Source organism: Corvus moneduloides, chromosome 28 (genome assembly GCF_009650955.1).
Source record: "Corvus moneduloides isolate bCorMon1 chromosome 28, bCorMon1.pri, whole genome shotgun sequence".
Lineage (NCBI taxonomy): Eukaryota > Metazoa > Chordata > Aves > Passeriformes > Corvidae > Corvus > Corvus moneduloides.
Genome location: NC_045503.1, coordinates 4794702 through 4807074, shown reverse-complemented (window position 1 = coordinate 4807074; position 12373 = coordinate 4794702). Strand labels below are relative to the sequence as shown.

General features: G+C 52.5%; 1 protein-coding gene across 2 annotated transcripts in view; it reads right to left on the bottom strand.

The window, feature by feature from the left end:
- The window catches only part of LOC116435982 (fibrillin-2-like), a 71276-nt gene that overhangs the window by 43570 nt on the left and 15333 nt on the right, over window positions 1-12373 (bottom strand). For both annotated transcript variants that reach the window (XM_032092748.1, XM_032092747.1), the window contains exons 6-8: window positions 10249-10344; window positions 3035-3232; window positions 2356-2481 (exon numbers count right to left, since the gene is read on the bottom strand). In XM_032092748.1, coding sequence (XP_031948639.1) covers window positions 2356-2481; window positions 3035-3232; window positions 10249-10344 — 420 coding nt within the window. The remainder of the gene's footprint in view (window positions 1-2355; window positions 2482-3034; window positions 3233-10248; window positions 10345-12373) is intronic.

Below are 12373 nucleotides of genomic sequence, written 5' to 3'. Positions count from 1 at the left end.
AGGGATGGGCTGCGGGAGTGAGCCTGGAACGGAGCAACCCCGGCCTTGGAGGCGGCTCAGGCACAAATCCAGGCTGGACGTGGGGCGCACGTTTCCCTGATAGGAAAAGGATTCGTTTTTCCTGCTGCAGCTGAGCAAAATCCATGCCGAGAATATCCCGGGAGCTGCAGCCTCTCCGATTGCTCGGGAGAGCGGGGCCTCCCTTATCAGCACGGAATATCTCGCACAGGAAAAATATCTTTATCCTTCGGGGACCAAAGCAGCCTCAGCTCCAGGTGCCGTCGGTGTTTGGAGATAAGGTTTGTGTTAAGAGATAAGGATCGCCCTGGGAAGGCACCGCCCTTATCTCTGTTCCCCCCAGGACACGGCCGGGGGGGTTATGGCACAAACCGCCTGCGTTAATGAGGGGACATCGTTAATGAGGGGACATCGTTAATCAGCGGCCTGGGCTCTGAGCTCCGGCTCCAGCACAGTCGCAGCTGCTGACTTCCCTCCCCACCAGGCCCCCCCCGAGCTCCGGGAACCCGGGGGGAATCTCCCAGAGATGTTTGATGGAGGTTTAATATTCCCTGGGTGCCGGGCTTGGATGGGGAGTCTGGGAACGAGAGGGAAGCAGCTCCTCTTCCTACGGCAGAGAATTCCCTCCTTTCCCCAGCTGTGAAATGAACCCAAAACTCAGCAAGGGATCTCCTGCGGAGCTGGGATCTGCAGCCTGGAGCACACCTGGATAACAAATCCATCCTCTGGTTGCTGCTTTGATTGAACCCCTGGGCTCAGTGAGGAGGACACTTGGACCAAGGCAGAGATTTTGGCAGTTTCAGCAGGAATGTGAAGCTCAGGAATTTGATGCTCCATCTGCTGGACCAAATTCCTGATGGATCAAAGGGTGCAGGAAACTCAGAGATTTTCGGGGAACTCGAGACCCAAACCTTCTTGTGTCCATAAAGTGGAGAGGAACCTTCTCTATTCCCCTATTACATGGTTTTAGGGAATCACATTCCTAGAGGGAAGCAGTGATACCCCAAAGGTGATTTCCCTTTCCTGGAACCCTCCTCACCTTCTGGTGGTCCTGTGGTGACATGGAGGGGACACAGCTGGGAAAGGAGCCCTCAAACCCCATCCCTTTGGAGCATCCCTGCTGTCCATGTCATTCCCAGCAGGACTCCCAGATCCAAAGGGAAGCATCCTGACCTGGTGGTGATCCCAGGGGTGGAGGAGCCCCTGGGAATGCTGGAGATGTCCCTTTTGTGGGCAGGACGGGGAAGGGAAGCTGTTTGTGGGGCTGCTTTTCCAGGCACTGGGGGAAGGGGGAGGCCCCTCACATCTGGAGGACAGATCCGGACAATGGATTGGGTTTAATCTCGGGATGGAGGAGATTCCAGCTCAACTGGTTTCAGATGTGCTCTGCTCCCCAGCTGGCATGGGAGAGGCAGGGAGAGGCAGGAGCAGCTTTCTCCTGCCCCTGGTCCCACCTTGGCCAGGCAAATTCCTGGAATATCACTGGATTTGGGGAGCTGGTCCTTCACCTGACACAGAAAAAGGCTGGGCTGGTTTCTCCTGCTTTCAATCCTTGGATGTGGGAGCTCTGCAGGAATTCTGTCAGGATTTTAGAGAAAGTCTCCTGGCACCCTGCCCAGGAGGAGCCACAGACACAGATGTTTCCTGGAGATGGAAGAATGTCCATCCCCCACCAGGGACTGACCTCCGGAGCTCCTGGCTCTCTTTGGGAAAGATTTCCTGAGGGGCTGAACCCAGGGCACAGAATCCTGGAATCCTGGAATGGTCTGGGTTGGAAGGGACCCTAAAGATCATCTCATCCCAACCTCCCACTATCCCAGTTCCAGGGCCTTCCAGAGGCAGGCAGAGCTGTCCCTTAGCTCCCACAGCCAGCCTGATTCCACATTTCACACTGATTAAATCTTCACAGCCCTCATGAAGAGCCTTGGAATTAAAAGTTTTTGAGTTTTCAAGGCTTGATCAGACTCAGAACCTGGCAGAGTTTTGGAGGCAGCCCTGGGCTGAGCCTGGGTAAACCCTTCCAGAGGTCCCCTCTGTGCCATCAATCCGTGTTCCCATTAAAACATCCTTAAAAAACCCCTCTGTGAACAAACCAAACCATTTCCTTCTGGTTTCAGGGAAGATCAGGGGATCAGGCAAGGCCTATTCCTCATTTCCTGGCCTTGGACTCTGGGAAGAAGATAAAAAAACCCCTTTGGCAGGGCTGGTTGGGAGGTGGGATCCAGCCTGGAATGGGAGCTCCCCCATCTCTGCCTTGGAAAAAGCCAAGACTAAAATACTCCAGGGACATTGGGAAGAGGAGAATCCTGGCAGATCCAGGCCTGGAGCCTCCCTTACCTTCACACCTGTGGCTGGTCTCGCTCTGCTTGTGCCCTGCAGGGCACTTGCACTCGTAGGATCCCACGGTGTTGATGCAATTCCCGCCCTGGCAGAGGCCAGGGATGGCCTGGCACTCATCCACATCTGCGGCAAGAAGAGCAAGGATGTCAGGGAATGGAGCCATGGATCCGTGTCCAGTGTGGATTTTCCTGTGCTCCAAGGAGCTGGATCACATTCCAGAAGGAATTACCCCTCAGATGGCACCAGGGATAAGGACAGGGAATGGACAGGAATGAATTCCTGGCTCAAGCAAGAGGGAGACAAAAGTCTGGGAATGCTTCCCAAAGGATGTGTCCATCCCATGGCTCTCTGGGAGAAACACCAGCCTGATCCAGGACACCCTGCGGGATGGAGGAGCTCACCCGAGAGCCACAGCGTGGCCAGAATCTCTAGGATTAAATGACCTTGGAAAATCCCATGGGATACTCTGGGTGCATGGAGAAGCTCCGTGACACACGACAGGGATTTGGCAAAGCTCCACAGAGAGTTCTGTGCTTTGGGGCTCTGCTCTGTGTTCTCCATTGTGGGGCTGCTTTGGGGCTCTGCTTTGGGGCTCTGTTTCAGGGCTCTGCTGTCTGTGTGCTCTGTTCCGGGGCTGTTCAGGGGCTCTGCCCCCTCCCCTCCCATCCCCACTCACCCTGGCAGGCCCCGGTGCGGATGTTGGGGATGAAGCCCCTGCGGCAGGGGTGAGGCTGGGCCGGGCACATCTCGCAGGGGTGGCCCCAGGCGCGGCCGATGGTGGCACAGCACATGGTCTTGGTGCACACGATGCCGCTCAGCTGGCCCTGGCACATCTGGTTGTTGACCTGGCTGAAGCAGGGCCCGGTGCGGTAATCTGGGGAGGAAATCAATCCCTGGATTAGATCCAGCACGTAAATCCCAGGATTTCTGCCCGGCTCTCAGTGCTGTTCCCTTTCCAGCACAGCCACTCGTGCGAAATCTGGGGGGAAACTGCAATGGGGACAAACTGAAGCCCAGTGTTGGAGGTGGTGCTGGCCCTAAAAGGAACTGAAAATCAAAAGTCAGGCAAAGAGGCAATTCCAGGGCTGCAGTTCCAGCTATCCTGGAGAACTTCAGGAATGAGAAAAGCAATCAATTTCCTTCCCTGGCAGTGTCCGAGGCCAGGCTGGACGGGGCTTGGAGCACCCTGGGATAGTGGAAGGTGGAATTCCACAATTCTTATGTTGCCTTCCATCCCAAACCAGTCTGGGATTCTGGGATTCTCAAATTCTCAGACTCTGGGATGTTGTCTCTCTTCACTTTAGCTCTCAAACATCTCCTGGCAATTTTGACTTTAAACCCCAGACACTGCAGGAACAACCAGCAGGTTTCCCATTCCCAGTTAGGATCCTCCCATCCCTTAAACTCCAAGGATTTTAACCCAATTTTTGCAGGGTTTTGCCCTCAGGAATGTGGGTTTGCCACTGCCTGGGCTCCCGTGACCCTTGATGAGGGATGAGGCACAGCAGGAATCCAGCAGGAAGAGAAATCCCTCAATGAGATTTTCCTTCTGCCAGGCAGAGGTGGTGGCATGGAAGTGTTTGATCTGTGGCTGGAAAAATCCCCTTGAACCTCGTCCTTGTCAGCCCAGAACATTCCCCACGACCTGTCTGAGCAGTCAGGTGTTGGTCAGGCAGCCAGAGGCCGGCTGAGATGTGCTCAGGGAATTTCCAGGCTGGAATTAGGCAGTAATTAGGAACTGCCCTGACCCCGGTTCCCGGCTCCCGGATTAACCCCCAGATGTCCCTGCACGGAAAGGTTTGGGTTTGATGTGTGAAGCAACAAAAATCTTGTGTGGAGGGGGGTGACAGCACTGGGACCCCCAGGTAACAGTGTCCCAAAATCCATGGAAAACACACAGGAAATCCTCCTGTCTGGGAAAGAATCAATTAGCAAAGAATTCCTCATTTCCAGCTTAATGCTCCCTCTGATTTGTGTTCTGGAGCAGCTCATACCTGAAAATTAAAGCTGATCAAACTGGGCTGTGGGTGTCACCGGGAGGTGGAGAGGAGAAGGGTTTGAGAAGGACAAAAGGAATGGTTTGGAAGTTACATCGATGGGAAGGGGATGGGATCTCCCAAAAATGCCTTTGTTTTGGGAATCCCACCAGAAACACGAACCATGGGGAGTTACCAAAGAATTATCCTTTCTTTTTGGAGCCAACTTTTAGGAGATCCCAGACCAGTGGCCGATGTCACTGCGGGGTGGACCCCAGAAAACTCAGGTTAATAAATGTCAAACCCCAAAGTGATGCTGTGAACAGAGAGCAAAGCAGGGAGAGCTGCAGCTCCCACCTCATCTCCCCCAGGCACTGCAGGAGCTCCTGGAGAGGGATAATGAATGCGGGATTGTGAGGAGAACACCCCCTTTTAAGCAAATAATTGCCCAAAATAACTTTTCCTATGCAGATGACTCCTCTGGAGGGAACGAAGCCAAGGAAATTGCAGTCTGGAGAGCCCTGGCTGCCTTCCAGCCCCAGCTGGTGCTAATTTTAATGGGCAAATGATTAAATTTTTAATGAGGCACCAATGAAATTTTATGAAGGAAATGGGGAGGCTTAGGAGATGTCTGAAGCCTCTCACAGTCCCTGTATGGGATCCATGTTCCAGGAATCCTGCTGCAGGTAGCTGTCCTTCAGGAGTTGGGTTTTTCCTTGGAAAAGCCAAGGGGAAAGCTGGGATTGCTGTTCCCTGTTCCCAGCAGCAGAGCCCAGTGTGGGACATGGAGCAGTTCCACCTCTCCAGCTCCAGGTAAAGTTCCCATTAAAGCACTGCAAGGCATCCTGGATTGGGAGGATTTCGGGAACCCCTCGAGAGCTGAATCCCTGACAATTCCAGTGACTGGGGCGGGATCTGCTCTCACACCCAGCCATGCTGTTCCTCTGGGAGTAGCTTCCTCACAATATCCCAAATTATCGTGTCCAGGATGGCCCACATGGAGTCCTGTGGAAGGGCTGGGGCATTGGAATGGGGGCAATTCCTCTGGAACCAGCCAAGCCAGCACCCGGCCCTGGGCACTTCCCACATTCCCAGCACTTGGGATGCACCAGGAACGCTCTGCCCGCCCTCCTTATCCCAAATCCACGCTGCCAGAACCTCCTTCACCTCTTCCAAGAGGTAAAAAAGAGCCAGAATTTATCCCAGAAATGCAGCTTGGCCTCATTAAAAAGGAATAATCAGCCTCAGAGTGTTCAAAATCCCCATCAGAGCCCCTCAGACTCTGAGGGACAACGGCTGGAGGGTGCCTTCTCCAGGCTCAGCCTCCCAGCGCCGGAGGAGAACAACGGGAATGTTTCCCTGGGGTAACAGCAGGGTTTAACGCCGTCATTTGGCACGGGAATGTTCATTCCAGCAGCTCTTTGAAGCAGGGAACAAACTGAACACGGCTCCCAACAAGGGCGTTTTCCAAAGGTTTTGTAGCACCTGGATTGAAACTGGAGCTGGACCTGAAGCGCTCACGGCTTTGTTTCATCCCCAGTTTCAGTGGGATGTGAGAGACTGGATTTAGGAGTGGATTGAGATCACCCCTTTGCTGGGGGGGAATGAAAAAGGCTTTGAAAATGAACATTTTATTCTCTTTTAACTGGTCCTGACTGTGCCTGGGGGAAACGGGGAGGGTTTGGTCAGGAACTTCTGAAAATAATTCACAAGAAAAAAGAGTTTCCTCCACTCCTACAACAACCATGGAGCCAGGAGGGTGTCCCTGAGTCAATTCCAGTGGGAATTCAGATCCCTGGAGATGGAAAAGTGGGATAATTCCACAACTTTCTGTGTTATCTAAAGGACAATCCCAGCCACACAAATCCACCGTGGGAGTAGATCCAGAGCCCAGCGCAAGGGAAGGGGAAGGGAATGAGGAGCTTTTCTCTTCTCCCACCCTCTGGAATTCCCTCCCGAGACAGGCCAGGGGCCGAATTCCTCCTCTCCAAAACAAACAAACAGAGCCGAGGAAGAGGAGTTTTGTCCTTTGCCAGAACTCCAATTCCTTCTCACAATAAACAATGGAGGCTTTTCCTTAAAAGCTGCGGGGCAAAAGTGGCCTGTGGATCATCCCCAGGGAGCTCCTGCCCACGCTGGGATGGGGCCACAGCAACACAAATCCCAGGATTGGGCAGGAGGCCACTGGAGAGACAGGGATTGGGAGAGACAGGGATAGGGAAAGACAGAGACAGGGATCAGGAGAGACAGGGACAGGGATCAGGAGAGACAGGGATCAGGAGAGACAGGGACAGGGAGAGACAGAGACAGGGATCAGGAGAGACAGGGACAGGGATCAGGAGAGACAGGGATCAGGAGAGACAGGGACAGGGAGAGACAGAGACAGGGATCAGGAGAGACAGGGACAGGGATCAGGAGAGACAGGGATCAGGAGAGACAGGGATCACAGAGGAGACAGGATAAAATCAAATCTCTGTGGAACAATGGATGCTCTGCTCACAGACACCTTGGAATCCTGGAATGCTTGGGGTTGGAAAGGACCTTAAAGCCCATCTTGTTCCTGTCCCAGGGTGGCCCATCCTGGCCTTGGACACTTGCCGGGATGGGGAAGCCACAGCTTCTCTGGGAATTCCATCCCAGCTCCTCCCCACCCTCCCAGGGCACAACTCCTTCCCAGTATCCCACTTATCCCTGCCCTCTGGCCACAGGTAGCCATTCCCTGTGTCCTGTCCCTCCATGGATATTCAGGACATCACACAAGGGATCAGCATCCCAGAGCCACCAGCCCAATCCCACGGGAAGGAGCCAACCCCAAAGGATTATTCCTGTTGTTCTCCAGGTGTTTTCCAGCCTGGATTGAGGCTCTCCAGCCCCTCGGGCTGAGGGAGGGGGTGGGAGCAGCCCTAGGGTCTCCCTGAGGGGCTCCTTTCTCATGGAATACTTTCTCCAGCTCGTCATTTCCTTACCTCATCCAAACACAGCCACATTCCTCAAGTTTAACTGTTTGGACTTTTGCAGAAAAGAAAAAGCTGGCGGGGGCACTTTCTAAGGCCAGACATTCCAAGTGCTGAAAAAACACATCCAAAGGAAATTGTAAAGGGAGAACTTTTTTTGCGTTTTCCTGTCCTATTTTTACAGTTTCCTGCCGAAGTCTCGGCCTGATGAAACCCGAGAGAGCTCCAGGCTCCTGCAAGGAGCAGCTCCTGAGGCACAAAGAACACGGGGAAACACGGAGCTGGGGGGTTCCAGAGGGCAGGAAAGGTGGGAATGTCAGAGCAGGGCTTGGAAACGCCTGGAAGAGCCCTCGGGGTCAGGACTTGTCGTGGGTGGTCAGCGGAGGTGCTGGGGTGGCACTTCCAGAGCTCCAGACTCTTCCCAAGCACTCAGGTGGAAACCTGGCACTTCCCAGATCCCTTGGAAGAGACCACAGCTCCTGGATCCCAGGGAAAAGCAGATCTGGAGATGGTGGTCGGGCTGTGGCTGAACTTGGGGGATTCCTCCTGGCCTGAGTGTTCCTTACAGGACTAAAGGGAGCAGAAATTTGTGTGGGAGCATTTTTGGGCAGAGGTTTTGTGGGATTTGTCTATCCTGGAATAACGAGCTGGGAGGGGGTGGTGGCCAGGACACCCCTGAGAGAGGAATTCCACAAAATCAGGTTGGGTTTCCCTGATTTTAGTGATGGGCAGGAGCATCTTCATCCCTCCACCCCGCACTTCAGCAGCTGGGGGTATCTGGAGAGCTCTTTGCTGGGACTGGAGGAGTTCCAAGGAATCCTGGGTTCACAGGACCTCCCAAAAAACAGGAATCAAAATCTGTCAGAAATTTTGGTGGACCTGCAGACACAGAAGTGTGGAATTCCAGGGATCCTCCCTGCGGGGACATCAAAGGGACCCTCGGAAATAAAAAGCTGCTCCTTGATGGAAGCAGAAGAGAGGAGGGGAAGGAGGAAAATGTGACTCTTTTCTTTCCATGGGCACAATTCCTCCATGGATACGGGACTGGAGAGCCCAGCTCAGGGGGAAATGTTCCACCCATGAGTTTTTGGGTTCAGCTTTTGGGAACCTTGGACCACGAGGAGCAGAACCCACCCCAGGGGCCTCCTGTGCCACACGGGTCAGAGGGACCTCCCAAGGTGCAGAATGTCCCTGTAAAAACCCATTTTTCCAATGAAAAAGATTTTCTTCCATGGCCTCCATGGGGAAGATTTCATTTGGCTGGAAAAACAGCCCCAAATTAAAAACCTCATCCCTGGAGCACAGGAGGAGCTCCAAACATCACCTGAGTCAAGCTCAGTCACTTGGTCCAGGTCATTTTTTCCTACTTGAGGGAGGGTGAAATCAGAGCCATGACATCAAAATCCTTCATTGTGCTGTAGAACCGTGACCAACCCTTGGCCTCTGGCCCCACAGCCTCAGCTTTTCTGGGCTGCAGCTTTTCCTCCCACACTGATGTAATGGGGGCTCAGGTTCCACAAAATATCCCCCGGTCCCTCGTCCCCGAAGATGTCAGGGAGAGGGAGGAAATGATGCTGGAATTCTGTGAGTTCCTTGCTCCAAGGGTATTTACCTCTGGAGAGGGGAATTTCCTGGATGAGGTGTGAGGGGGGTTGTTCCGCTCCCAGCACAAAGCTGCCTCTTACTGGAGCTGTTCTTAGCACTCAGAAATTCACTTTATTCCAATTTAAAACTAAAATTATTTCTTGCTACGGCGATAGCAAAGTAGGTTCAAGCGAAGCCCTTAAATAAATCTGGAATTGGATGGATTTGGGGGGGGGATGAGTTCTTTTTGTCAGGAATGGGGCCCTCAGAATCCCAGAATTCTGGGGCTGGAGATCATCCAGTCCAAGCCAGGGTCACCTGGAGCAGGTGACACAGGAACCTGGTGGGTTTGGAGTCTCCAGACAGGGAGAATCCCCAACTCCCTGGGCAGCTGTTCCAGGGCTCTGCCACCTCCAGGGAAAGAAGTTTTCCCTCCTGCTGAGGTGAAATTTCTTGTGTTTGGTTTGTGTTTGTTTATGCTCCTCACTCATTACTCCCATTACTAATGCAGGACATTCCCTGGCTCTGTGATGAGATTTGTCCTTTCTCCCTGTGAGGAAAGGGCTTCAGGCTCTGCTTTGAATTAATCCTTCTCCAGGAAAATCCTTAGGAGCGAGGGCTGGAGCCGAACCGAGAGCTACAGAAGGTCCTGCTGCTGGAATCTCGTTATGGAGACTCCCAAGGATTCCTGTGGACCCACCAAACACCCCCTGGAGCAACAGGACACAAACCCTGGTGCTCAGGGACTCCTCTCAGCAGCCCCGGGGATGGAGCAGGAGCGCAGTTTTCCCTTGGAAGGGTTAAGCTGCTCCCTGGCTCCCTGGTTATCCCTGGAAGGTCAGTCCCAGCACTCACCTGGCTGCAAAGCCCCGGGATGCTGTTCCCAGGCGGACAGAGCAGGCTCTGTTTGCCTTGGCGGGGAGGAGCTGTGTGGACACAGCTGGAGGATTTGTTTTGTCTCTCACACAAGTCTGGCTCAGCCAAGTCTCTGCAGGCTTTGTGAAAATGCTCCTTTATGTAAAGAATTTTATACATTGGCCCCAAAGTCTGCCCCTGCTCAGCCCCCTGCCTCTTCCCCTCTCCCCACACACAGGACACTTGGATTTTCCAGACTTCTCCAGAAGTTTCTTTCAGGAATTCCCAGCTCTCTGTTCACACACAGCCAATGTCACCCAGCAAAGCCACCCCGAGCCACATCCCGGGGAGATCTCATCCCACAGCCAGGAATCCCACGGAGCGCCTGGAGCACCAGCTGGGCACGAGCAGAAATTCAACAAAACCCAGAATGTCCGGACCTAAACCCAGAGAGTGGGATGGACCCTGGAGCTCAGCTGCCCTGCTGCTGTGGCCTGGCACCGCAGGGAAGGTGCCCTTACCTCGCTCGCACTGGGGCCCGGTGAAGCCGTAGACACAAGCGCAGCGGTTGGGCCCGATGCACCTGCCCCCGTTCTGGCAGCCGTTCTCACACACAGCTGCGAGGGAAAACAGGAATTCCGTCACTTCTGCTCCCCCCCTCAGTGGGACACACGCTGCTGGCAGAGCTTGGGATGTCACCTCCATCGTGGCTGGAGTATCAGAGCTTGGAATACCAGCTCCGTGTTCTCCCATCCGGAGCCTCAGCGGAGCAAACGCGGAGAAAATCTGAGATTTTAATTTTTTCCTTGGAAGAATTGTTCCCTGTCCCTGCCTGAGCCCCTTTCTGCAAAGGCCATGAACTCCTATTGCACGGGAGAGGATTTTCTGGCCTCTGGAATCTCGGTTCCCTCAGGCCAGCGTTGGGATTTAAGTGGCAGGGTCAGGATGAACAGATACAAACGGGAAAATGCACAAAGGGAAATGTGTAAGGAACGCCAGCAGCTGGAATGGGAGAAGGGGAGGCTGCTCAGGGACTTAATCCCACGTGCCCAGAGCAAGGAACTGAGGTCTGAGCAGCACTCGGGTGTTCCCTGACTTAAAATAGTCACTGGCTTAAAATATTCCTGGCTTAAACTTAGTCCTGCTAGCCTTGGTTAAACCCTGCACTCAGAGCTCCCAGGCTGGAGCCGAAGGAAGTGTCCCGAATAAACTCATGGATTGATGGAAGCTCCAGAGCGGGAAGGGACCCCCCAGGACCCTGCCCTGCACAGCCCCCGCTCAGTGCCCAGCTCCCAGCTCCGATCCCAGGCTCTGCCTGAGTTCCCCCCCGGAGCCGAGGAGCCGGGATCTGCCTGCTGGGCCGGGGCCAGGGGGATGCAGCATTCCCGACCCTGCCGGGATGTCCTGCCAGAGCGGGAAGGCGCGGGGTGGAGCTGGGAGCAGCACGTAGTGAGGGCTGCACGTTCCATCCCCAGCCCTGGGCTGCTGCTCCTTTGAATTTTCCCAAGCTTTTGCTGCTCAGGATGAAATTTTCCATATGGAGCCTTTGCCTCCGGCTGAACTTTTGGGAAAGTTTCAGCACCAAGGGATCAGGCAGAGCTCAGGGGGACTTTGGGGTGCTTTAAAAATCCTCATTGACTTCACTGGGAGTGATTCCCACACGGATCCAGGGATTGGAATTTGGGAAGTTCTAATTGATCTAATTGAGAAGAGATTCTTTCAAGGAGATTGGGCTTACTTGCTTAATAAAGGCTTCTTAAAATGTATTACATGGTACAATAGATATAAAAGATATAAATGTATATCATTTATAAATGATATAATGATTTAATAATTGTAATATAGCAAATATAATATCATGGTCATATAATAAGGTATATATAATGATTATATATAATACATGATGCATGTACTATCTGATATAATGATGGGATGTGTATTATGAATATATTAGGATATATAACACATCTATATATTCTGTATTATCTATATATTATATACAGTATATATAGTACATACAATGCTATCTGCAACGTTATCTTATAATTTTATATTATAATAAATTATAATATATTATTATATATTTTATATATAATATAATATATTTTATATATAACATATAACATATAATAATATTATATATTATTTTATATTATAATATATTATAATTGTATCATAATTATATTATTATATTATTATAATTTGTAATATATTATAATAATTTGGAAAATCTATATCATATTAATACATTCTGTATTATGCTGGGAAAGAAATTAATCTATTCATTCTATCAAATATCTGTATTTTGATACAGAGCTGTGTCTGTATTGCTCAGGAGGGAGGGCTGAGATTCCGAAGGAAGGAGAACACGGTGCTGACGTTGGAGTGTCCTGGGTGCCCTTTCCCTTTCCCACTCCCGTTCCCATCCCGTTCCCATCCCCATCCCGCCCCCGTTCCCGTTCCCGTTCCCGTTCCCGTTCCCATCCCGTTCCCACCCCCGTTCCCGTTCCCGTTCCCGTTCCCGTTCCCGTTCCCATCCCGTTCCCACCCCCGTTCCCGTTCCCGTTCCCGTTCCCGTTCCCGTTCCCATCCCGTTCCCACCCCCGTTCCCACCCCCGTTCCCGTTCCCGTTCCCGTTCCCGTTCC